At 52.8% G+C, this 24,449-nt stretch overlaps 7 protein-coding genes across 7 annotated transcripts; 2 read left to right on the plus strand and 5 right to left on the minus strand.

The window, feature by feature from the left end:
• The first annotated feature begins 1,828 nt into the window (after positions 1 to 1,828).
• Positions 1,829 to 5,751, plus strand: B0H65DRAFT_113702 (putative phosphoinositide-specific phospholipase C). The gene has a single exon (XM_062820620.1). The coding sequence runs from the start codon at positions 1,943 to 1,945 to the stop codon at positions 5,396 to 5,398; it is 3,456 nt and encodes a 1,151-aa protein (XP_062684598.1). The 5' UTR covers positions 1,829 to 1,942; the 3' UTR covers positions 5,399 to 5,751.
• Positions 5,752 to 7,040: 1,289 nt separating this feature from the next.
• On the minus strand, positions 7,041 to 8,912 carry B0H65DRAFT_422055 (Palmitoyltransferase PFA3; the record flags this gene model as incomplete). Its single annotated transcript, XM_062824377.1, has 2 exons — positions 7,041 to 8,692; positions 8,765 to 8,912. The coding sequence occupies 2 exons, from the start codon at positions 8,910 to 8,912 to the stop codon at positions 7,041 to 7,043; spliced, it is 1,800 nt and encodes a 599-aa protein (XP_062684599.1).
• Positions 8,913 to 10,440: 1,528 nt separating this feature from the next.
• Positions 10,441 to 12,197, plus strand: B0H65DRAFT_519433 (ubiquitin-conjugating enzyme/RWD-like protein). Its single transcript, XM_062828718.1, has 2 exons — positions 10,441 to 10,831; positions 10,902 to 12,197. Exons 1-2 carry the CDS (start codon positions 10,783 to 10,785, stop codon positions 11,795 to 11,797), a joined length of 945 nt encoding a protein of 314 aa, XP_062684600.1. The 5' UTR covers positions 10,441 to 10,782; the 3' UTR covers positions 11,798 to 12,197.
• A 1,765-nt stretch (positions 12,198 to 13,962) lies between these two features.
• On the minus strand, positions 13,963 to 16,510 carry B0H65DRAFT_113732 (quinon protein alcohol dehydrogenase-like superfamily). The gene is made up of 2 exons (XM_062820621.1): positions 15,860 to 16,510; positions 13,963 to 15,795 (listed from the first exon to the last, which is right to left on the minus strand). Exons 1-2 carry the CDS (start codon positions 16,195 to 16,197, stop codon positions 14,247 to 14,249), a joined length of 1,887 nt encoding a protein of 628 aa, XP_062684601.1. The 5' UTR covers positions 16,198 to 16,510; the 3' UTR covers positions 13,963 to 14,246.
• Positions 16,511 to 19,042: 2,532 nt separating this feature from the next.
• Positions 19,043 to 21,306, minus strand: B0H65DRAFT_113773 (phosphoribosyltransferase-like protein). The gene is made up of 3 exons (XM_062820622.1): positions 20,073 to 21,306; positions 19,824 to 19,982; positions 19,043 to 19,690 (listed from the first exon to the last, which is right to left on the minus strand). The coding sequence occupies exons 1-3, from the start codon at positions 20,965 to 20,967 to the stop codon at positions 19,233 to 19,235; spliced, it is 1,512 nt and encodes a 503-aa protein (XP_062684602.1). The 5' UTR covers positions 20,968 to 21,306; the 3' UTR covers positions 19,043 to 19,232.
• Positions 21,307 to 22,087: 781 nt separating this feature from the next.
• Positions 22,088 to 24,182, minus strand: B0H65DRAFT_113782 (ornithine decarboxylase). Its single transcript, XM_062820623.1, has 2 exons — positions 23,520 to 24,182; positions 22,088 to 23,449 (listed from the first exon to the last, which is right to left on the minus strand). The coding sequence occupies exons 1-2, from the start codon at positions 23,851 to 23,853 to the stop codon at positions 22,326 to 22,328; spliced, it is 1,458 nt and encodes a 485-aa protein (XP_062684603.1). The 5' UTR covers positions 23,854 to 24,182; the 3' UTR covers positions 22,088 to 22,325.
• B0H65DRAFT_418773 (uncharacterized protein) lies at positions 24,024 to 24,287 on the minus strand (the record flags this gene model as incomplete). Its single annotated transcript, XM_062824160.1, has 1 exon — positions 24,024 to 24,287. A coding segment is annotated over one exon (264 nt), but the record flags the coding sequence as incomplete, so codon positions are not given.
• Between the last annotated feature and the right edge of the window lie 162 nt (positions 24,288 to 24,449).

The following is a 24,449-nucleotide window of genomic DNA, read 5'->3' on the forward strand; positions in this document are numbered from 1 at the left end:
GCAGCCAACGGTATTTCGGCCACCCTCGCTCCCGCCCGCACCGCAACCACCACGACGCCAATTAAGGTTTGCTCGACGAAACCTCACTTTTGCGACATCACCTCAACTCGGGCCACCTAATCAGAGCTGGGACTCCGAGTTCGATACGTACCTCCGTTACGGCGGCACAGTACGCGAAAAATTCAGCTGCTCAATGCCATCACCGCAACCGACACTGAATCCACCCGCGACTCCAACTTGAAATTTTGCTTCCATCGGGTTTTCCACTTTGATCTCTTCGCTTGCATTTCAGACCAAAACCCCAGGGCAGGGGCAGGGCAAGGGCAGCTACACCACTACCGACTTGCAATACTACCTCGACGCACTACATAGACTACGCCCCGAGCAATACATACACCTTTTTAGATGCGCTTGTTATTCCGAACGATACGCAATACGTCCAATATCTATTCATACGCTGCTTTACGACGCCCATCCACATCTCTCAACCTGAGCACTTGTACCGCCGGCCACACACACCGTATCCTGGCTGACTCTTGCGCGGCTGTCGACACCTCTCCCAGCTCCAGCTTTTCGTCCAGCATCCAGCTCAGTCATCTCGAGGTCCACTGCAACGGAACCCGGCTCATCAGTCACCATTGAATTCATCCACTTTCTCTTTCTCCTTCTGAGAACGAGAAACTCGACGCTGCTCCACCATTACTTGGCTACCACTACCATTGCCGCCGTCAACGGTCCGTCACCGGTCCTGTCACCGCCGACCTGTTACTCTTCCTCGAGGCTCTCACCAATTTGCCAGATTCTTTCTGCCGCTTTCTCCTGCTACTACGTAGTATATACCGCTGCTATCTTTCTGGGCGCATCCCTGGCCCTCCAAGCTGCTTCCCCATCTCCAACCTCACAACCACCCAAAGAAGGAAGACGACATCAGGGCCCGGGCGGCTCAACCACCAAGCGCAGCGCGGATACCTGCTACGCTACCTAGGCTACGTGCCCAGAAAAGCAGACGCCGGTTCGCGTAAATTAGGCTCTGCGCAAGCCAGCAAGCAAGGAAGGTCGGAGGTCGGAGGTAGCAAAACGGGAGCTCGCCTCAACAGGAAACGAAGGGATCGCACTGCAGCACTTCATACCACACAACGCCGTTAGCTACAGCACCCGACGGGCCAATTCGAACCCAGCAGTCCTGGTACCCGTACTCACTGGACCGAGCGGCTTCCACCCAACGTATCCAACGTCTCTTGGCCGTTCTGGTGGATCACCGAGCTGCCCCCCAACTCTCCAATCCTGGACGGTTCCCAAATAGGAGCAGCTTGCATACGGCTGCCACCTCATCATTCTGCCGTGGGTTCACAGACCGTCACAAAACGGCGCCGGCGGCCCATACCTTACCCGCCCCTTCCTCGCAAAATCCTACACCTGCCACTGCATGCTTCGAGGTGTCCCGTGTACAATACCTGGGTCCAACCCCGTACCAGTACGACCGCGATACTTGCAACCTGCCTGGTACCTACTTACCTGCCTTACAGGCTACTTAGCTCGACCTGCTGTTCACCCCCGTACGCCTCATTACCTCTGCTTCCTCACTTGCTGACTTGTGCGTGAGAGCAAGAGAGAAAACGCCCGAGTGGGACTCGGCCATTGTCCACAACCATTCGCTACACCTGCTACAAGACGTCCCCTCCTGCAATCCACGCCTTGCCAGACCCTTCGACATTTATATATCTTTCCCCGCACTCTTCCTTTATAACCATAGGGGACCCAGACTAGTCGGACAACGCCTGGAAGATGCGACGAAAGACTTCTCATCACATATAATCTCAGTTTTCTTCCTCCTTGTTCGTGGCACAACCCATCAGGAAAAGACTTGGTCCATCACTTTGTTCGTCCAAGCTTCCCTGCAACGGCTTTGCCCCTAGGGGATATCTCCCTTTTACCCAACATCATGTCTTCAACCACAGAGGCTCTCTTGGTCTCTCATAACTCCCCTTCGACTTTGCCCCAGGCCATATCCCGAGCCATGGCCTCAAATACTTCACCATCGCGGCGGGCACGTCCTGCCCAGGTTCAGACGACTCTCACGCTACAGCCCCATGTTTCCACCAATGTTCCTCCGCTGTCCGCCATAAGCACGTCGTCTGCCTCGCCCACTTCACAACAGCCCTCTCCGGCCTTGACATCGGACACAGCCGGCGTCATCTTCACAGAAAGCAGCTCCCTCCAGGATTCCCCCGCAACCTTCGCTTCTTCTACGATAAAGGAAGTGGACTCTTACGCTTCTACGATCAAGGGAATGGAGGAACCACTTACACCTCTCAACCTCCCCGAGCCACTTGCCCCGGCCCCTTTGTCATCAAAGACAAGCAGCAACTCGCTAAGAAAGAATGGAGAGAAAGTCGGCGAGAAAATCCCAAGACAACAGAATGCTATGGGCGAGGCTCTGTCCAAAACTAGCTTTGCGGGCAGTCTGGTTCGTCGTGCTTCAAATACAGTGAACAAAGCGCGCGACATACTTGCACGAAGAGCATCAACGAACGTGATCAGTCGGGATGCTGACCCCATGGTGGCGTCTTTCCGCCGTGGGAGCAACACCTTCCCACTCGGGGAACACAACTACAGAGGTTACTTGCTGGAATCAGATGACGAGTGTGCTATAGATGATGCCGGTCCGTTCGATGGGTTGCGAGACGCTCAAATCCCCCTGAGCATTGGGCCTGAGATTCCGGTCGCTTTACGCCAAGGTGTCATGTTGAAGAAAATCAGCAAGAAGAAGAAGGAAAAGAGAATCACCCTCACCCTTGATCCAGACACTTCCAAGATATGGTGGGACAAGAGTCGAACAGGGAGAAAGTCTGTTTTCATCGATGACATTAAAGAAGTAAGGACGGCCGAGGACATTCGACAGTACCGCCTTGACGCCGGGGTTGATGAGTCCGAAGAGCCCCGGTTTTTCTCGATCCTGTATACGGTTCCAGAAAAGTCGGGAACCAAGGTGTTGCATCTCATCGCCCTGAATTCCACCGACTTCCGGAATTGGATCACAACGCTCAACGCCATACTTCAGTATCGCCAAGACTTCACGACCAACCTGATGGCCTCCAACGAAAAGGCCGTCCACGAGTTCTGGCAGCGACAGATGAGGAAGAAGTACGCAGACAGGAACATTCCGGCCGAAGGCGAAACCATTGAACTTCCCGACATTGAGCGAATCTGTCGCTCTCTCCATATGCACCTCTCCCCAACAGAGATCCGCGACAACTTCAACGCTGCTAAAGCTGCCAAGGCTACCTCCAATGGGGCCTATGATCCACCCTCCCCTTCCAATTTGAACTTCAATGAGTTTAGGGAGTTCGTGCGGCTATTGAAGGCGAGGTCTGAGATAAGCCATGTCTTCAAACAACATACGGCCGACGCTAAAGCAGGGATGACCAGGCAAGAATTCATGAGTTTCTTGAAAGATATTCAATGCGAAAACGTGGAGGAAGAGCTTACGCATTGGAACAATATCTTCTCCCAGTTCGCGCGTAAGCGCAGATCTAAAGACGCCGAGCAGGCCACGAACGGGGACGAGTCATTGACCATATCCGAGACTGGCTTCACTGGATTTCTGACTTCGCCATTCAACAATTTGCTTATTCAGGAGCCATCCGAATATGCACTCGACCGACCTATGAATGAGTATTATATTTCAAGCTCACACAACACATATCTCCTCGGTCGCCAAGTCCGTGGAATCTCTAGTGTCGAAGGCTACATTTCGGCACTTGAGCGTGGTTGCAGGTGCGTTGAAGTTGACTGCTGGGACGGCCCGAATGACGAGCCGTATGTGTCACACGGCCATACCTGGACAACGCGGATCAAGTTTGAAGAGGTGATCAAGACCATCAACAAATATGCCTTCGTCAAGTCTCGCTTCCCTCTCTGGATATCGCTGGAGGTCCGCTGCAACGCTGCTACTCAGGCCAACATGGCAAAGATCATGATTGACATCTTTGGCGACAAGCTTGTCCGGGCGCCCCTCGACCCATCCTCGGATCGACTCCCTTCACCGTCCGACTTGATTGAGCGCATCCTTATCAAGGTCAAGAAGTCCCAACCAGTACCTAGCGCACCATCTGAGGAGTCGCTGAAGACTGAGCGACCTGGTCGGAGGCGCGGCAACAGCCTACCCTCGCCTTATCAGAGATCATCACCTTTGTCATCGCCCATGGATAACATACCCGTCGCTGTCCCTGGAAGCCCCTCGTTGAGTCCAAGTCCATTGTCGCGCTCGACACGGCAGATCAACACCATCACGGAGGGCGAGGTTCATTCCCACGGAGGGCCTAGTAGCAGCCCGAGTGAATACGAGAGTGATGCTGAAAAGGACTCGGGGAAGAAGGTGGTGAGCAAGATCAACCCTGTTCTTGGCGAACTGGGCGTATATTGCATGGGTGTTCACTTTGATGGGTTCGACAGCCCCGACGCTAAAAAGTTCAACCACATCTTCTCCTTCAAAGAAAAGACCTTTGCCGAGAGAAGCCAGCCAGGCGAAGCAAAGCGTGCTTTGTACCGTCACAACATGCGCTATCTCATGCGTGTGTACCCGAACGGAGGTCGGATATCTTCTAGCAACTTTGACCCGCTCCTCTATTGGAAGCGCGGGGTTCAAATGGCGGCACTTAACTGGCAAACATTCGATCTGGGAATGCAGCTGAATCAGGCCATGTTCGATAGTGGCACCGACCTGTCCGGCTATGTTCTCAAACCCCTCGAGGGACGTCAGATCCAGGTCGTTCCGACGGATGCTGCCGGGCAGCTGTTGGGTAAAAGACCGCGGAAGAAGATCTCGTTCAAGATCGAGGTCATCTCTGCGCAGCAGTTGATGAGGCCATTGAATCTCCCCAAGGGGCGGACAATTGATCCTTACGTCGAAGTCGAGATTTTCCTGGCCGATGACAAGAGGAACAAGCAAGATGGTGCTACAAATGCGCCAGCTCAGGAAACGCTGCTGAAATACCGCACCGACATCGTCAAAGACAATGGCTTCAACCCCGTTTTCAAAGGCAATAACTCTTATGAGTTCACTGTTACCACCAAGTACCCCGATCTCATATTTGTGCGCTGGAGCGTGAAGCTTGGCGACAACAAAGGATACAACGACCGCAGCCCTCCCCTGGCGACTTTCACAGCTAAACTTGGCGGCCTCAAGCAAGGTTACCGCACGATACCGCTGCTTGATCACAACGGGTACAGCTACCTGTTCTCGACCCTGTTCTGCAAAATCACCAAGAGCCAACCTACCGATATCATGGTTGCCTACTCCAGCGACGTTCCAAGGAACAGTGTTAGCAGGATCAAGAACATCTTCAATCAGTCCGGCATCAGCCCTAAATCCAGCATGGATAGCGGCCGGACCTGAGTCGTTTCATGCGGTTCGTTTCGGTACTGTATCATTATCACAATTTTTTCTATTGTCTGTTACGGGGATATTCAATCATCTCGAGCGACCATGTATCATCACTATCTCGGAGCACTTCACGAACTGTTTTATCTCGTGTGGGAGGCCGCATGTTTATGATTCATTTTTCAACTGTTTCATTGTTTGTGATCTAGCACATATACCCATACCCCCAATTTCCAAACATCACAGATCCGGCGCCGAGCGTTTCGTTTCGATTCCCTTGTGAGGATTTTTGTGTCATTTCTCCGTTGTTGTTCGAATGGGCAGAGCCTTTTCAATCACTAGGGTTGCATCTAAGGACTGGATCATTTGGTGTATCAAGTCTCATTGCTTTCTTCTTTTCATCACACTGCGTTAACTCTTGTTTGGCGGCGGGGTTCTGAATACGGCAACGTCAACATCGGGAGGGCTGCTTTGAGGTCTTTGTGTGCAAATTGGGAATGGCGCGAGGCAAACTTTAGAGAAAGGGGCATCAGAAGGTTGGGCTGGCTAGGGAAAGCAGGGAAAGAGAAAAGTGATTTAGTTTCTTTTTACTATTCTCCTCCTCCTGCCTCCTTGCTTCGTCGCATGAACCTTCACGGCGGGGAAGCTGGGGAAGTTCAGGGGACAGACATCATACATCTTGGATGGGAGGAACTTATGTTTTCTGGGCGGCATATCAAGGATGCATCAACTTTGCCATGAGCAAAGCAAAAGATATGAAATGAGAGGGAGAGAAAAAGGGCAACGGAAAGCATGGCAAGGGGTTTATTACGGACACAACAGGGCGGACAGGTTCTACTTTTTTTGCATTGGGGCATCACATCATCTCGGAAAACAACTACTATTACAATTTGTAAGACATGCAAGCATACTGGGAGTTCTTTCAAACTGTTTTGCGGCGGCGGCGGCGGCGGTGACCACAACTTCGTTTGGTTTGGTCTTGATGTCATTACTTTTTTTTCTTTTTCACTTCATGTCCATTATTTTTACTCAACCCTGTTTTGGCTATGGCTACGGGTTTTCTTGGTTTACCTAGGTAGCAATGAATCCAAGCGTACTACTACCTACCAACTTGTGCCAATCTTGCTTTCTTTCTGGTTTGTTTCGGATGCAGTTGTGACCCAGCAAATACAGATACCTCTATACAATCGCTATCCAGATTACTTGGAGACAACGGAAGGCATACACTGACGAAAATGGGCACGTTCCTTCGACGGCCGCCAAGATCCGGTGTTCAGGGGCATGTAAACAAATACAATAGACAAGAGTTGACTCATAGCGAGCGACTCCAAGCACAGTTTCAGGTTCAGTATATTCACCCCATCTTGATATTAACGCTAGGCCCATGCATATTTTTGGCTTGCTCGACATGACATAAAATTCTAAACACCGCCACGCCACGCAAACCGAGCTACTCCTACTCCTTTCGCCCACGCCTATTAGGCTTTGAGATTTCAACCATAGTTGATGTTTGTGATAGCCAAGAAATACACTATGGTATGGTATGGTATGGTACGTTTCGCTAAAAGCCAAATCGGACACTAAGTAATGATATAAAGAGGAATGACGTGAAAGCAAGAAAAGAAGAGAAGAAACAGGGTTCACAGCCAATTCTCAATCAATCCACGCCATCATCATTCGACCTCCTCTCCCCATTCCTCGCGTTCCCACCAAATTCCCCAGCACGAGGACTTATAGGACTAAGTGGAATGGGACTCCTCGCTCCACTTATGGGACTCCTCGCTCCATGCGCAAGCAATCCCACTCCGCCGGCGCCGGCGGAGCGACCCCACCGCCCGTTTGTTACTACGTTCAGGGCATTTTGCTCCGCCTCCTCCTGCTTTCGGCCGGCATCTTGGAAGTAGTCATCGTCGTCGTCGTCGTCGTCGTCCTCGTCCTCTTCTACAACCAGAGTACGTCCAGCTGGACTCAGTCTGCTCATAGCGACGTCGTGCTTGCCGTATATTACTGGCTCCTCATCGGCGTACATGTTGGGATCGCGGCCCAGAATTCGGTCGGCTTTGCTTGGTGTGCGTCGCGAAGGGGTGAATGCCGGGCTGCGCTGCGTCTGTGTCTGTTGCTGAGAAGGCTGCAGGTAGTGACGGCCCGCACCACCTTCTTGTTGTGGTTGTTGATTGGGCGGCGGCGTCCATGTAGGTGTATATACGGGGGTGATATCATCGTCGTCTGCTGGGCCCCATCCGGCTTGTCGCTCCCGCTGCCGTTGCTCTTCGCGCTCCCGAGCGATGCGGTCGCGGGCCTCAAGCCACTTCGAGTTCGGCTCCCAGCTCCAACCGTCACCGAGGGTGGTGCATACAGGGAAGGGCCATAGCCAGGCGTTGGTACCAAAGAGATGCAGCAGGTTGCGCCGCCACCCGAGATCGAAAGCATGCGGCAACTTGGTCGAGTCCTGCTCATCCAAGTATTCTTCGTAGCGTTTACGGGCGCGTATGCGCTCCATCTCGTCGTACGTGAAGCGGCGGGAGCCGGCCTGGAGTTCGGGATTGTGCTGGGCGGTAATATCGTTGTGTAGTGATGAGCCCGAAGGAGTTGTCATCCGTCGCAGCTCTTCACCTTCCTCTGGTCGTGTGACTCCCGGGATGGCGTTTTGGTGGATGTCCAGTAGTTGCTGACCATATTTGGGCAGCGCAATACCTTGGCCGGGCGTATGCTGGTTGACGTAGGTCCTTTGCATCGATTCGCGCAGCGGAGAGAGATAGCGCGTTTTCTCTAGGCATTCAATGGTGGTCTGTCCACGGCAAGCCAGGTATATATGCCATCCGGTAAAAGCGGTCAGGACGATACCGATAATTCCGGAGATGACGGAAAGCATGATATAGTTGACTGGCATGAGGGTTTCGACGTAGGTGGTGTTGCTCATAATCTCCTCCCACACCCACGATGCCGAACCGGCAAAGCTGACCCAGCAGAAAACTGAAGTATAGATGAGGAACAGCAAAAAGGCCTTGTGGTTGCGCAGGCCAACACATGTTGCAAGCCATGGACAGTGGTGGTCCATTTTCAGGACGCAGCGTTGGCATGTCGAGCAGTGATGAGCGCGGTCGGGCTTTCGTGCCTGGCACTTTTTGCAAAATCGGAATTCGCCATTGGACTTGACGGTGAAGGAGGTGGCAGTAGGGGGCGCATATGTAGGGAGGGTACTGTAGCCATGCTCGTTGGTGGTGCTCCCGGGCGAAGTGAAGACGGCGTATGTGTAGGACCACACGGCGAGGAGGTAGAGAACGACGGCGATGAAGGCATAGGAATGACCTGTGGGGGAGCGAAGCATAAGGTTAGCAGGCGCAACAGCGATGTTGAGACCGGGGGAGGGGGTCGACCTACCTAGCCAAGTGACGCGAGATGGGGTCGTACTAAGCGAGACATCGACATAGACGGCCCAAGTTCCTATACCGTAAACGAAGGCGAGGGGAAAGTAGGTGACGCATGTGCAGCAGTAGCGCTCGAGTTTCCTAGCCCAGCGGCGCGCCATGGTGGCGGGTAAGGAAGAAGGGGGATCGAGGGCGGTCGAGGTGGAAGGCGTTGTGTATGGCGTCGCGTCCATCAAGGATCATGTCTCTGTAAGACGCAATCGCGATCTTGGGTTGTAAAGGTTGGGCTATTGGATAGAATGTTGCCGGATGAACCGTGGTCGGGTCGTTCGTTAAGGGAAGCTCGTTCCGAGGCTCGGGGGTCTAGAGGCCGTGATCGCGAACCGAGGCTATCGCCGGTCCATCGTCAGGGGATATCGAGATGCGAATCTGCAGTGTCCAGGCTCTGGTGGCGTGGACAGGATGGACGGGGGAAACGTGGGAGACGGGGGAGCGCAACAGGCTGCTTCGGAAACAGATTGAAGAAGTGAAGTGGGCGAAAGCGGGTGGATGTCGTCGAAAGTCGAAACATCGGTGGCCCAGGAACTCCCGGAATGGCAAACAGCCATGCAGGGGGGCGCCTCCGTCCGCAATCAGCCTCAACAGGGGCCCTCACAACCAATCAGAACAAGAGCAGCTGTTGGTTCTCGAAGTCGAAGCAAAAGAACCCTTGTGACATCCATGCTCGTTGGTGCTGGAATGGGATGCTGTTGCATTTTGATGTCGAGGTACCGAACGTTGGCGAACTGTCACAATTCAACAAAGGATGAACGGCTACCTTGGATCCGGAAAGCCATAGGTACTCTACTGGCCTTCGGCTCACCAACTACCAAGTATCAGCTTTCGGTAGGTAGCTTCGAATTCCCAACTGCTCAACTTGGCCAATCATGCGACCAGATGAAATGAGTTCACAAGCTTTGGATGACCGGCTTGTCAGGGGTAAGTTGGCAGTTGCAGCGATCCACTGTAAATTAAACGGTGGGGTCTTCTATCAAAGTGACAAGCCGCCAAGCGTCGAATTTCCTTTATTTTTGCCTCGTGGGCGGATATGCAAAGCATCACGATCTTCGTGATCCAATGCCAGCTTCGAGCTTAAATAGCTGGTTGAGATGACTGCTGGACGTTGGGTAAACACTCGAAAGTCTTGTGTGATCCTGGAGTGAAGTTTTCGGCGGTAGACTACAGGTACCTCTACGCTCTGCGAGCCGTTGCCGAAACGCCTGCAGACAGCACTTGCACCGCTGATGATGTCGTCCGGTACCTTACTCCGCCAACGGCGCTCCACTGAAACCCGACCCCGCCCGGGAGCTCGCTAGGCGGTCGGGCTAACGGTCCCGGCAGCGGCCCGGTGCAGTTCAGTCCCATGTCCGTCTCGGTTTCCTGAACTTCCTCTCTTCAGTTTGCGAGTTTCTTCTGTAGGGCCAGGCCTGCTGCTTCCTTATCCGAAATACTTTGAAAGAGCCCGAAATGATCGTGCGATCAACACCTGGATCAGAGCCTGAGGAAGCTGGCCTGGTGGACATCACGGAAGGCGGCCCCTGAATGCGGGGAACTTGGAGCTGTTGACCTGACAGCTGTTGGGCGCGAGGTACGTAGTTGCAAGGTGTCCAGTCAGCTGTACCGCCCAGCCATGCAACAGCGCTCCTCACCACTTGCTACAGTGACCGCGGTCGCAAACCGCAACCGCAACTCCAAATAACTTCCATCACCTATACCTTGAATACATCTTGTATCTTGTGCATCTAGTGTGACATCTTCATCATAGTCTTTCGGTTCCAAAGAGCACCATATTCGTTAAATCCATCCTCAAGAAAGCAGTCCTGATTTCGAGTCGCGGAGACAACCTATTGAGGCCTTGCCACGATACCTCTACCCCCAAGAACTGCCCGCTGCCGTAGGCAGTTGCACAACTTCCGGGCGACCCAATACTTGACCATCTCACCATTTAGAAACATCGTTTAGCATCAAAGAAATAGCGGAAGCACCAGCAAAATGGCAACACCAAAGTTCAACTCCAAATCGCCCACCATCCGTCGCATCCGTAAGTTCCTTCATCATCCGCCTTCTTCGCTGCTAGACTCCAGGACTGACACTCGCTCAACACATCATAGTCCGCGAAGCCCAAGAACTTTCCGCTTCGCCCTCCCCCGATTACACAGCCACCCCGCTCGAATCAGACCTCTTCGAATGGCACTTTACCCTCCGCGGGCCCCCTAATTCGGTCTACGCCGATGGCATCTACCACGGCCGCATCGTTCTCCCACAAGCCTACCCGCTACGACCTCCATCCTTCCGCTTCGTCACACCTTCCGGGCGCTTCGAAGCCAACCGCGAGATTTGTCTTTCCATCAGCGGCCACCACGAAGAGACATGGCAGCCCGCCTGGGGAGTACGCACCGCCCTGGTCGCATTGCGCTCCTTCATGGAGACAGACCCCAAGGGGCAGCTGGGCGGTCTTGACGCGACCGACGCCGTGCGCAGGCGGATGGCGACCGAGTCGAGGGCGTGGAAATGCCAGGCCTGCGGAAAGTCAAACGAGGAGATCATTCGGGAGTGCGAAGAGGCGGCCAAGGAACACCAGGGAGAAGGTCAGGCCGAGGTGGAGGTGCCGAGCGATTTGAAGATGGGGTGGCGGGACGAGATGGACAAGAACGGCAGTGGTGCGGCGTCGGGGTCTAAGGCGCAACAAGACGAGGAGGATGCTGAAAGTGCCGAGTTGGCCGAGGGGTTCGTACAAACGGTGCCTTTGCCGCCAGCGTCACAACCCGAGCCGGTAGGAACTTCATCGTCCTCGATCCCAGCGCAACCAGGGCAGGGTGTGCCACAGCCGACGAGGACGATCCCCCTGCCTGCACAATTTAATTCTCACCCTCAGCTTATGATGCAGCATCGTCAACCACCGCAGGTTAGGGTTAGTAACGACGAGGTGACGTTCTGGATCGATCGGCTGATTGTAGTCCTATCCATCGCCCTCGCTGCCATGATTCTGAAGGTTTTCCTGGCATAGCTGTCATGATTCTCAAAGTCTTTCTGGCATAATGGTTTGGCTCTACAGCGCTGGTCTGCTTGCCCCTTTTTTGAAGTTTACACATTTGGGAATTCGGCGTTTTTGGGCGATCACAAGGGTGGCAAGGATGGATGGGTTTGGAAGGGCGTTTTCCTACAGAGATTGAACTTCTCATAGCGACACGTGGGCTTGTTGGAATACCCATGTTTTTATACACAGAAGACACAACATGGGATTTGGCATTATGACGCAATGGGGTTTTGCTACACATATATTACAGCTTGTCAGTAGTAATAGTAAGTAAGGTGTAACACCTCGTGCCCTCCCTCAGAAAGGTATCGAGCGATGATGTGGAAGAAACTAGCTAGGTTAGCTGAGCGAACACGATGTAATCTCTGCGATGATCAAGCCGAGTGCCTACTACGGCCTCAACTCTATAAACGTTTGTGTTTTTTTTTTTATCTTTGCTTCAAAGCGAAAAACTACCTCATTCACCAACGCACGCATCGATGCCACCATACATACACGCATCAAGACTACTCCCATACACATAGATCACGTACAGCACTATTAAAAGCAGGCATATAAGGTTTCATTTGACGACAGTATAACACATACGACCATAGATGGTAGAAAACTCGGGATCCCGTCCGCTCTCCCATAGATAAGCTACCAATCGCCAGACTAGTAGTTGGGTCGGTGACGACCAGCGAATCCCTGGTGTTGTATGTTTTTTTTGATCCTTTTCGCTTTTACTATAAAAACTTCACTGACCAAGAACTTGAGATTGTTTCCTCCTCTTTTTTTTTTTTTTTTTCTTTGGGACTAGTCGTTTGGTTTTGGTTTGCCTACTAGGTTTTTTTTTTTTTTTGGGGGGTTTTTTTTTTTTTGGGGGGGTTTTTTTTTTGGGTTTTTTTTTTATGGCGTTGTGGGCGTGGCTCATGAGCATAATGTTGTCTGGCCATACCTGAATGGCTTCCACGTCGCGAACCGGACTGACCATTAGACTACTTGTTGTTCATTCGTTGAAGAGAAGTTTCTTCGAACATGACTGACATATGTGACACACACAAATGGGTGGGTGGGATGCTGTTAGATTGTGGTTACATACCAAAGCTTGATATACCTGATCTCCACTACCTACGCAGGTTAGGCATACCATACGAAGGAAAAGCGGGGAGAAGTTCTAAGTAGAGGCATTGCGCTGGTGGAAGAGGGAGTTGTCGATGGCGGGAGCTTTGCTGGCGAAGTCGAGAAAGAGAAAAGGTTACAAAGAGATGTATTATCCTGTCGAAGTTGACCATTGAATATAACCGTTACCTGTTTGATATATTGCTGGACGAACTGCTTGCGGTTGTTGGCGTCCTTTGGTATACTGTGTGGAATGGGTAAATGGGTGTCAAAGGGGTTGGGTGACGAGAGAGCTAGACACATCCGGACTCTTGACCATCAGTCTTATGTGTATGACTTTCTCCCTAATCCTAGATCATATCGTGGGGTAAGATGTTGAAGGTTGTTACGCAGTGAGAGAGAAAGGTCAAGTTGAAACGGAGGAGTGACGGATGGCCATGAATGATCAATTTATGACCAAGTCAAAAAGTGGTACAGTGGTATTCGCTATGTACAGAATGCAATGCAAGCCTCTCTTGTCTTCTCTCTCTTCCATCCCAACTTCAACAAGTTAAGGCGGTCTCAAATACTTCTTCCTGCTACTTCACTGTAACAGCACCCTCCTGTCTGTCCGTCCAGCATGCCCGCCATATCCATATCCGTCTACTCCTCGCTGTAGCCTTGAAGTGTGACAAAGCAAAACAAAACAAAAAAGCCAAGCAGATTGATTGGGGATGCCACAAAAAGCACAATTCAAATCCCGTCCGTCCATGCCATGCCGTGCCAATGCATGCTAGCGAATTCAAACACGCCCACCCGCCTTTCCATTCTTTCCCACCCACCACAAACGCCTGTCTGGTCCGAGAAGAAAATCGACACGCTCTAATCTCAGATACCACATGATCACAAGATGAAGAAAAAAGAAAAGAAAACACGTAAGAGTGGTCGCTGGTGGTTGAGCTCCTTGATCTTAAAGAGCAAATAGAAGATTAAAAAGAAGTGTATGTCAAGCTCTAGATGATGAGAGCATTATGAAGAAGTGGCGTGTTGTATAGATTGCGCACACGTCGTAGTCGGGACAAGAGAAAGTTCGATGCCTCGCACCACTCTTGTGAGATCGGTGCCGTCAAAGTTGAGCAGGGCAAGGCCCACGCAGAACCTTTCTAGCCTGCGTGGTCGGCGCATCAAGCTTAGACAGCTGAGTGATACACGCTGTATGATCATTGCAATCTTTATCGGCGGCTGCTCTCTGCTGGCGGTCTCGGTATTCAGTCGCTTTCTTTCAGTCGATGGGCCAAGTTCCTTCCCGCCCGTTGGGGGTTCCTTATCCTTCCCGTCATCATCGAATGACTCCCCAGTCACCTGAGCGTCCGCTGCCGCCTCCATCCAGGTCGTGAACACTTTTCCTCGGGCTCTTGCCGAAGAGGTTCCAGAACCGCAACGTCTCATCTCCGGCACCCGTCACCACGGTTTTGCCGTCCGGGCTCATGGCAAGGTACAGCACCCGATAAGTGTGACCTGTCAGGCTGGCGACTTGCGTCATGGAGGGGTACTTCCAGACTACTATCTGATTTTGGCTATAACCGTGCGTCGAGACGATTTCGTTGGAGTTTTTGGACCAGGCAATGTTGCAGACCTGGCTGCCCGTGTCCACCTCGTTGAGTACCGTGCCGCGAACGGTGTCGTGAAAGATGATGCGTCTGTCAGCAGTACCGCCTCCGGAAGCCAGGAGACCGCGTTGATGTGGTGACCAGGCTATCGCTTTGACGGCTGCTGTATGGCCGGAATATTTCCAGAGTGGCGTGTCCGAAAGCTTATCCCATACCATCAGCTTATTGTCGTTTCCTCCACTGGCGAGTTGGCCATCTTCGCAATTCCATTTTAGACCGCAGACCTCCTGCTTGTGACCAACCAGCTTTTTTAGCCATTGATCCGGCGCTCGGACGTCGCGATGGTATATTAGACGATCCCGGGACCCTGATGTGAGAATGTGGGTGTTCCATGCCAATGCTCCTACCCTGCCAGTATGACCCGTCATCGTCCTGAGCCTTCTCGCTTTCTCAGCATCCCAAATCTGCACTAGTCCTTTATGTGTACCGATGGCAAGGTGTGTTCCCTTTTGTATCCAAGATACGCTTGCAACGGTGTCGTCCTCCAGAGTACACAGCTTGTTGACCCTGCTTGTTTGCGCATTCCACATGTAGACGCTGGATCCCAACCCAACGCCCAGGACGTTGGCGCTCCCCCAGTCGACTAGATTCAAGTAGTAGTCGTCTAGCAACTCAGGAGCATCCAACACCTTATACGGAACCTTGCTGATCGCGCGCGGCTGCTTTCGCGGGCTCAGTAACAGTTGTTGGCTCTTATGTTTTATGGGTGAGAGACTGTAGATTTCGGCCCGGGTGTCCAGGTTGATGGCGTGTCGACTTTGTGGCGTCCTTGATGGCGTTGGATGGCCGCCAAGGCTAGCATGTCGTGGTGATAGATACGAGAACAGGTTCTTGTGAGGTGTAGAGGGGGTAAGGGTTGTTGGTGCTGCCGCGGCTGGGAGTCCATTCCGAGGAGGCGTCTGAGACCTTGTGCCCTCATGTAGATAACCCCGCGATGCTCTCCTATGGTCTGGTGATAGAGACTCCGGGGCAATCTGTGGGACAGTATCCTCAAACAATTCTGTTCGTAGCACAGTTGAGAACGTACGATTTGCTTCCTCAGCTGCGAAATTGTCAGCAAGGCACTCTAGGATAAGACCGGACCATGACTTACTTTTCTGAAAATGAAGCTCCCCCTGCGGTGTGCGCCTTTTCTGTCTGGGCGTCGCTGGAGAGCCCTCTTCATGCAAAAGACTAAAGCTGGCTTGCAAATCTTGACCAGACCGAGTGGGAATGAACCTGGTTAGATGTCAGAAATGCGATCCTAAATGTCGACAGAAATCCCACCCCCAGCAAGACATACCTATCTCCATTAATGCGTTGTCGCTTCCTATGCGAACTTGGCCCTGGTGAATTTTGGCGTTGCTGAATTTCCCGGCGCAAAGCGCTATCAACTGCTCCGACGTCCAAGTTGTTCACATGGTTCTCAGTTCTGGTTGGTGCCCGTGGGTTCCTCGCAATCTCAGTCGCCGGTTCCTCGCGCGAGTTTCCTGACGATGGTGGTGGAGGGGTTTGCAACCTCGTTGACCTGGTTACTCTCGTTGTTGATGGGTGGACTGCCTGGCTGCGGGTTTCATGACTGGACCTTTTGGTGCCGGCCGAATGTGCGGCGCGCCCGGAGACGTCGCCGGTGGCCACCATGGTTGATTTCGGGATTCAATACTGTGGTAAACCTGTTGGAGCTTGAGTTGCTGATACGACGTTGAGGAGCGGGTGAGTAGTAGACCGGGTGCGGGTGGTCTCTTGATATCTTGCGACGGCAGACTCGGGTTGGCTTCGTTTGCTTAAAAAGAGGGGAATGCCCGAGTCGGCGGCGGCGACGAGGTCGTAATAAGATTGATGCAGCACGTGCCAGTTGTATCTGATCTTTTATCCTTGGCGCACTTGTTGATGTCGTCCCAAGTCCGATGTGGTGGGAAGCCGGTGGGAAGGCAAACAGGTATGGCAAGCGGCGGTGGTGAACCGATCGACAATGCGCTGCGATGAAAGACTACCTGTACTCTGGCGGGGACCACTGTTGCTTTAGGGGGGCTGCGGCGGCGGTTTTCGCAAGATTAAAAGTTGTTCGTCGTGATCTAGAGTGTTGTCGTCGTGAAGAGAGAGTGTGAGTATTCCCACATGCGCGGCGCAAGAAGCTATCGATGCTTGGTTTCAATACGGGTGCACGTCAATGAGTGGTAATCCCGGGGGGTGGCCTTCTTTCGTCCCTAGTATTAATTTCGGCGATCATAGGTGGTGCAGCAAGGTTGCGCGTCGGAACCGGCTTGTCAACGTTGAGACGGCGACAGCATTAAAGTCGTGAGCGAACTCGGCAGGCGATGGACCGGAGGCAAGGTATCGGGATCAAAGGTTGAATGTTGGAACCTGGTGTCGCCTGGTGGTGGTTGTAAAGTCGAGGTAATCTCTGGAAAAGGTAGGCCCCAGGGGTGGACGGCAGGTGGACGGGTGGGAGCGGGCGTTGATTGAGTGAGCGTCGGCTGCCCACGCCCTGCCCACTCACCACTCACTGACGGACTGACGGAGTCGCGGCAGACTGAGCCAGTCGCGCCAGGCCGCTGACTAGCCGTATTGGGGCAAGCGGGCCCTGCAACGGCCCTGTGGCGCACAGGCCATCAAAACATTGACCCGCCATTGCCTCCCATCCGCTCCACAAAGCCCAGCCAGACTTGCCAGACATGTCCCGGTCAGCGTCAAATCCAGGGAATCGCGAAACTCGAATCCACCTTTCTCTTCGATGTTGTGGGCAGCGGGTCCAAGCATCGACCTTCATTACGTTACCAATACGATCAAGTGAAAATTACACTTTCATGTGCCCTGACCCAGCTGTCTTCCGTCCCTTTCCCCAAGGACTGGACCCCCTCCTCCGCCAGCCGGAAGCAAGAATGCTGACATCAAAGCCAACATCCACATGGGCCCAAGGACTCGTACTACCGACACAAGTAACTGAACCATGACATGTGGGGTGAATTTTCAAAAAAAAAAAAACACATGGACCTGGAGTCTCCCGTTGATCGGACTGAAGCCGGCAAAACCCGTCTTCCATCTTGCCCTTTTCGTTTGTAAGTGGAAGCCCGAGACGGCAACATCGACCAATCCACACAACTCCTCCCCAAGCCGCTTTTCGTTCGTTTGTCTCCTCCCTCCCCTTGCTGGATGAAGAAGAATGCAATATTTATCAAATGGTTGGGCAGTCTTTCAAATCACAAGCGGTGAAGAGGGGCGAACAGATAGACGAGCTCCCGTCCTGTCTCTCTCGTCTTCGTCTTCTCGTGATTGTTTGTTGTTGCTCAATGTTGTTGTTGTCTTTGTTGTTTTCATACCATAAGGCCCAACGCCAACGGTCCACCAAATGCAGACCTTCATCCATCCCTTCGCTGGTTCGGTCCCGCCCCTGCCTCCTGCACTGGCACTGCAGGCAGCATGCCGCTTTTTGTTTACTATGTACTTGTGTATGATTCCGGCTCTTGTGAGAGCAGGGCGGGGGGCAGGGGAGTACTGTGTAGGTACCACAGCGCGTTTGAGAGTGCTGGTGTTGTTGAAGACTCCCGACTGGTTGCTTTCTCCTGATGTTAAGTTGTCAACTCCAGGGAGAAGAGTCCGCGTTGCCCTGTGGTTCAACGTCGCTGGAAGTTACAAGCTGCCCTCTGGGCCGTAAACCGTATCCGCAGGGGGGGCCACACTGCAGCCGACCCCACCAGAGCAGACAGGGAACCACTTTTTCGACCGCGTTTAATGGCGTTTTGAGCGCGTCCTTTTGCGTTTAGGACGCGTTCATGGCAACGTCAGCGTATGAGATTGAAGACAACAACAGTCAACACCTCTGCATGGATATAAAACGCTAGGGTCCACGCCCTTTGATTCTTGTACAAGTTAGGTACCAAGCTAACATTTTACATCCAAGCAGAGGTGAACATCGAATGCATGGAGACAGAGGCCAGACTCGGCACTTCTTCTGTACATATGTACTTGTACCATTCCTGCAATATCGATTTGGCGACGTTCGAAAACGGATTGGGGAAAGCTCAGAACCTGAGATCTAGACAATGCCACTTTCCGAAAGCCAAGGGACTACTGGACTGTAATAACCGCTTGGAATGTTTTCTGTTACTATTTCCATTCACTGTTTCACACCCTCTCTCGCAAAATCACAGCCTGTGTCGGAGACAATGCAGGAAACGTATGAATGGAAGTATTCGCATTGCATTCCTAGGTAACCGACTGAAAGACAACGATACTGTTTGTGGGGAAGCTGTTACAACTTACAATTGTACGCCTCCCACGCCGGTGCCGTTTTAGCTCCCCTCGTCTTCACATGAAACGATGAAGATGCTCCAGGGTTGTCGAGTGGCATCAGACAACATGGATCGAACGTGCTGATTCCTACCCCACGGCATGGACTTTGGGCCCAAGGGTAGGTAAGATGCGGATCTTGAAGATACATACGATACATACCGGTCAGCTTACACCTCAGAGTCGCTTTAGAAACTGGGTGTAGGATGCGTGTTTGCGATCTCGGTGGTAGAAGGTAAACTTCGGCAAGAAAATACAAATTCTGAGAAGAGAAGAAGCCCAAGACAGAAACGCCACCTGACCACCCATACTGTACAAGTTAACCTCATCCTCCCAGGTCAATAATATTTTCCCACTTCCTTCTCTTTTGATCTCCTCCACCCTCCTTAATCCCCATCCCGGACCAGCATACTAATACTCTCCCCAAATACAATCCTTCTAATCGCCTCCGCAAAAAACGGCGCAATATCCAACACCTCCAACTTCCCACAAACCACCCTCGGGTCGACATCATTCTTATTCTTGTCCGGCAGCTCCTTCTTCCCTCCAGCTCCAGCTGCTCGGAAAGCTTCAAGATGTCGATCCTGCGCCACCGTGTTCGTCACCACCACCCGATCCAGCGCCGACGCATTAATCCTCTGTATCGCGTCGCCGCTAAACACGCCGTGCGTGATGAGTGCAATCACTTGGACGGCCCCTTCGCGCTTGAGCAGCTTGGCCGCACGCGTGATGGTGTTGGCCGTGTCGGCGAGGTCGTCGACTAGGATGCAGATACGGTTGGCAACGTTGCCGACGAGCATCATGGTTGGGTAGTTTGTGTGGGTTTTGGACGGTGGGCGTCGCTCTATGAGGATGGGGAAGAGGAGTGTCAGCGTCTCTTTATTTGTTATGAAGCGACGAGTCTGGATGTGATTCGGTACAGTGGTCACGGATATGAAGAGGTGAGTTCGCGCCTCCTCCCCCACGAATGAACTAACCTTTGTGGATGAGAGCAAATTGTAAACCTAGACTGTCAGCAATGGCGGCGGCGCGTTTAGCCCCGCCGGCGTCCGGGCTGACTATCACGGCTTCCTTGTAGTTCTCGATGTGGTGCTGGATGTACCGCTTGAGGAGCGGTTTGGCGATGAGGTTATCGACTGTCATGACTCCAAGTTAGACGGGTGTGTACTTCCCCTTTCCCGGCTCCTGGAAGGGAAGACGCAGTCGGGCTGGGACATCAATCTCACCGGGAATATCGAAGAACCCCTGATACGTGCTCTCATGCAAGTCGCACGTAACAATCCGATCCGCTCCCGCACACGTCAACAGATCCGCAATCAACGATCCCGCCTGCGCCATCATCGGCTTAAACCCGGCCTTCTGTTGGAACGCCATCGCCATGGTCGGGTTCTCGTAGTCGTGCGTGGTGAACTTGTCGTTGGCCTTTTGCTGTTGGGGCTGCTTCTCTCCCAACGAGTTATTACCATCGTCGCTTGCCGGTCCCGTCACCGTCACCGTGGCCGGTGCCTTAACCATGTCACGGATGTCGATACCACGGGTGATGCTGCTGTTGGACAGGCCATTGACGAGCTTAGACACGCCGTTAGTCAGACCGGCAGTTCGTGGGATGTGTGCAGCCGGGGTAGGCGGAACGCTCTCAAACGTGTACGAGACACCCCCTTGACCTTCCGTAGCTGTCATCGCCGCCGCATCTCGATTTCTAGACACCAGCGGTGTCCCAGTCCTGGTATACGGCAGGTCTGGCTGGCGGGAGTAAGGGAAGAACGGCAGGACGGCCGTGACCCTGCGAGCGGATCCCGTCTTGCAGGCCGATATCATGATGCAGAGTTCGATGAAGTAGTCGTTGACAGTGACATGACCTGTTCCCGCTGTAGCTGAAGTCGAAGAAGATCCATCGGTGTTGTTGTTGTTGTTGGCCGCGTTTCTGTCGGTTCCCACCCCAAACGACTGGATGATGTAGACGTCCTTCCCACGTATTGAGTCCCTAATCTCGCAGCGTGTCTCCCCCGACGAAAACTTCTCCAGTACGCGGCTTGCCGGGGGAATTCCTAGGTACTCGCAGACGCTGTCGACGAACTTTGGGTGCGAGCTACCGCTTAGGACGACGATGTTGCGGACCATGACTGCTGTCTGGCTGTCTTTTTGTCTTTCGGTATACGTGTGTGCACTTTGAGTATGTGTACGAAACACGACGGGATGGCGCTGGCTAGTACCAGCTTCGTTGCCGTTGATGTTTCTACTTGCTTGTCGCTCAGTCACCTTCCTGGACTTCTCCCCTCTTTCCAGTCACGAGTGTCCTCTCGGAAAACTGCAGTCATGGATGGAAAAGGACCGTGATTGCAAACAGTGAAGACGTGATTAGGTGTGTAGAGAAGGGATCAAAAAGGAAGATAGACGGACACGTCAGGAGGACAAAAGGAAGAAAAGAAAATGGTCAGGTATCAAGCCGCTGGGAAGAAGTTGGGAGTGTTGGGAATCAAGTATCTTACGACACCACCTCCAAGTCGGATGGCTCATCAAGGTTCCCCGACCTCCCAAGACGGGTTGATGTCGTTACACGGAAGGCGGCATGGCCGGCTAGTACGATAACTTGGAGCAATCGGATGTTCCGCCTTCAAAAGTCCCTTCCTTCTCTCTTCTTTCTGCTAAGCTCGAGGACGGGAGAAAGACCGGACGCATGCTGGATTGTACCGAGACATACATGATATACCATTATACCATCCCCTACAACGTGCTTGCCAAGGGGAATCATCAACTATCGATATTCCATCCGAAATCCCAGCGGCGATGATACGCAGCTCAAGTGATAGCACATGTCAAGTGCAGCGAATCACCGAGTGGGATTGGGGGAGCTGAAGCTTGGGTGGGAAGATTGGAAGGCGGGGAGATAAGACATGGACGGGAAGGAAGGATGGAGTGCCGCCGAAAATGTGACAATATTGATGCTGGGTCAAATAGGGAAAGCCGTGACTTACACGTACTACTGAACTTACAGCTTGTCATACGAGCACACTCCGTACTTTTCCTACCTTTGTGTGACAACTTCAGCGTAACCCAAGTATAAAGCACAACCGCCTCTTCGTCACATATTTCCCACCATCCTCACCATTCACCTATATCAAGATCCATCACAACGGCAGTGCAAAGTCAACATTTTATGGGGGCCAACGCAATCATATTCCTCTAATGTCTAAACCCAACTGCTGTTTTGCATCCAATAATCTCTAACCACCTTTTTGTTTTGTAACCCTGAGGTTGATCCAACACTGCGCTCCATCGTTTCCTAGGCCCCCTTTTTGTCGAAAATCCAAAATGCAAAGCAAGTTCTATAACGAGGGGGCCCAAACGAGCCAACGAAAGAAATCCAATGGTGTTTTGCATCACCTTCCTCCTGCGCAAATAACAACAACAGCACACATCTCCCCTATCCAAGGAACCTCAAAAGGGCCCTGGCCTTATCTCATCTGCAAAGCTGCACCTTACAGTCCCAAGAGGGCCATAGCACCGGGCTCGCTGCAGACGTAGATGACATCGTGCTCGTTGGTGAAGCCGTTGAAAGTGGTGGCCGAGCACTTGGTGTAGGCACCCATGTCCTCGAAGTACAGCCAGTCGCCAACATCAAGAGTCTCGCGGAAGCGGATGCTCTCGGTGATGCGATCAATGCCGTCGCAAGTGGGACCCCAGATGCTGTACTCAATGGCGTCCTCCGCAGAAGACTCGTGGGCAGCAACAGAGTTGTACATGGTGCGGCCGCCAGTACGGAGGATCTTGGCCACAGGGTGCTGGTGATCGAACATGATGCTGCTAAAGTTTCCGTACAGGCCATCGTTGACGTAGACCATGTAGCTGGCATCGCCGTTGTTCACCGATCCGTCGTCGCTCATAGAAGAAGAGGAATCGGAGACCGAGACAGCAGAGCCGCCCGGGATGGTGCGGCGAGCAATGATGTTGCAGGCAAGGGTGAATGCCGAGGAAGCGTAGTAGCGACCAGGCTCAGCGATAAGGTTGACGCCGGTATGGGCCGGGAAGTACTCATCGAGGGCAGCACGCAAGACGTTAGCCATCTGCTCGAAAGTACCGTCGCTGCAGAAACCTCCACCAACGTCGAGAGTCTTTAGGTTGTAGCCATAAGCAGCGGCCTGCTGGAAGACGACATGAGCGTCCTGAACAGCCTTCAGGAAAGCAGTAGGATCAGAGGCGCCGGAGCCAACGTGGAAGCTGACGCCAACCACGTTGAGGCCTAGCTGGCGGGCAAGGCCTAAGAGACCATCGGTCGAGTCGAGGGAAGCGCCGAACTTCATACTGAAACGGCAAAGGGACTCAGAATCGTCGGTAAGGATGCGGAGGAAGAGCTCGGCGTCGGGATACAGGCGCGCAATCTTGCGCAGCTCATCGGCGTTATCGAAGGTCATCTGGCGCACGCCCTGCTGGGCAACATAGCGCAAATAGGAGTTGGTCTTGCACGGCTGTGCATAGATAATGCGGGAGGGGTCGACGCCCATGCGGAGGACTTGCTCGATCTCGGCCTTGGAGGCACAGTCGAAGCCGGTGCCGAATGCGGCCAGAAGCTGCAGGAGCCTGTCGTCGGGGTTGCACTTGACAGCTGATAACAAACATTCAAGTCAGCAATCCGAATCTTCGATACGGGGCTCATAGTAATCGAAAATACTCACCATAGAACGGCTTGACGCGAGGAAGGTTCAACTTCCAGCGGAGGTGCTGGCGGTAGACCTCGCCGAGATCAGCAACAAAGAAGGTGTCCTCATCGCCGGGCTCGCAGAAGTCGTAGTCAATGCTCTCCACACGCTGGCGGAGGGCATCGCCAATCATTTGTTTGGCGACCAACTTGCCGTTGGCAAGGCCGCGAAGGTTATCATCGTGCTTCAAGGAGCCATTTTTGATGGTGTTCAAACTGTCGGTTTGACACTTTGAAAAGACATGATTGTTTGTATAATCGATGAAATCGATAGTGCCCATGCGGTCGGAGACAACAGTCGGCATAACCATATCCCAAGATTTGACTGGGGGGATAAGATCGAGTGTTGGTAGTGGAGTTTGCGAGGTTTCGGAGGTTCCCGGTGTGAGGGGGAGTTTGCGTGTGTTGGTTGTTGTTGGTTTTGGATTTGTTGTGTAGTTAATGTGTCAAAAAGGAGCAACAAGTGCTCTTGAAATTGGTCTTAGGGGGGTCGGTGTCGGTACGATACTGATCCCTGGGCGATCTGACGAGGCCTCCTCGACTCTTCCTCCGTTAGAGGAAGAACCGCAGAACTCGTCCTATGCGGCAGCTGACGGTTGGGACTGTATTCAGGTCCTTGGTTGGGAGAGGGGTCGAAAAAGAGAGCGTCGAGCTTCTTAGAGACCCTCAGGAGCGGATGGGGGAGGTACGACGTTGATGATGTGGAAGGTCTTTCTGAGGCTGAAATCTTGGTCCGAGACGAGCTTTACGGCCGAGGAAGCCGTGTTAAATAGGGTTGCCTTTGAGAAGACCAAAGGCAGTCAAGGGAGGTGGATGCTATGGCGATGACGACGACGTGTCCGTCCTGATGATGGGCGCAATGTTAGCAACTTGACCGTGACCAAGTCGTAAAGAGGCAGAGAGGATG

This window comes from Neurospora tetraspora (genome assembly GCF_033439725.1).
Source record: "Neurospora tetraspora strain CBS 560.94 chromosome Unknown B0H65scaffold_2, whole genome shotgun sequence".
NCBI lineage: Eukaryota > Fungi > Ascomycota > Sordariomycetes > Sordariales > Sordariaceae > Neurospora > Neurospora tetraspora.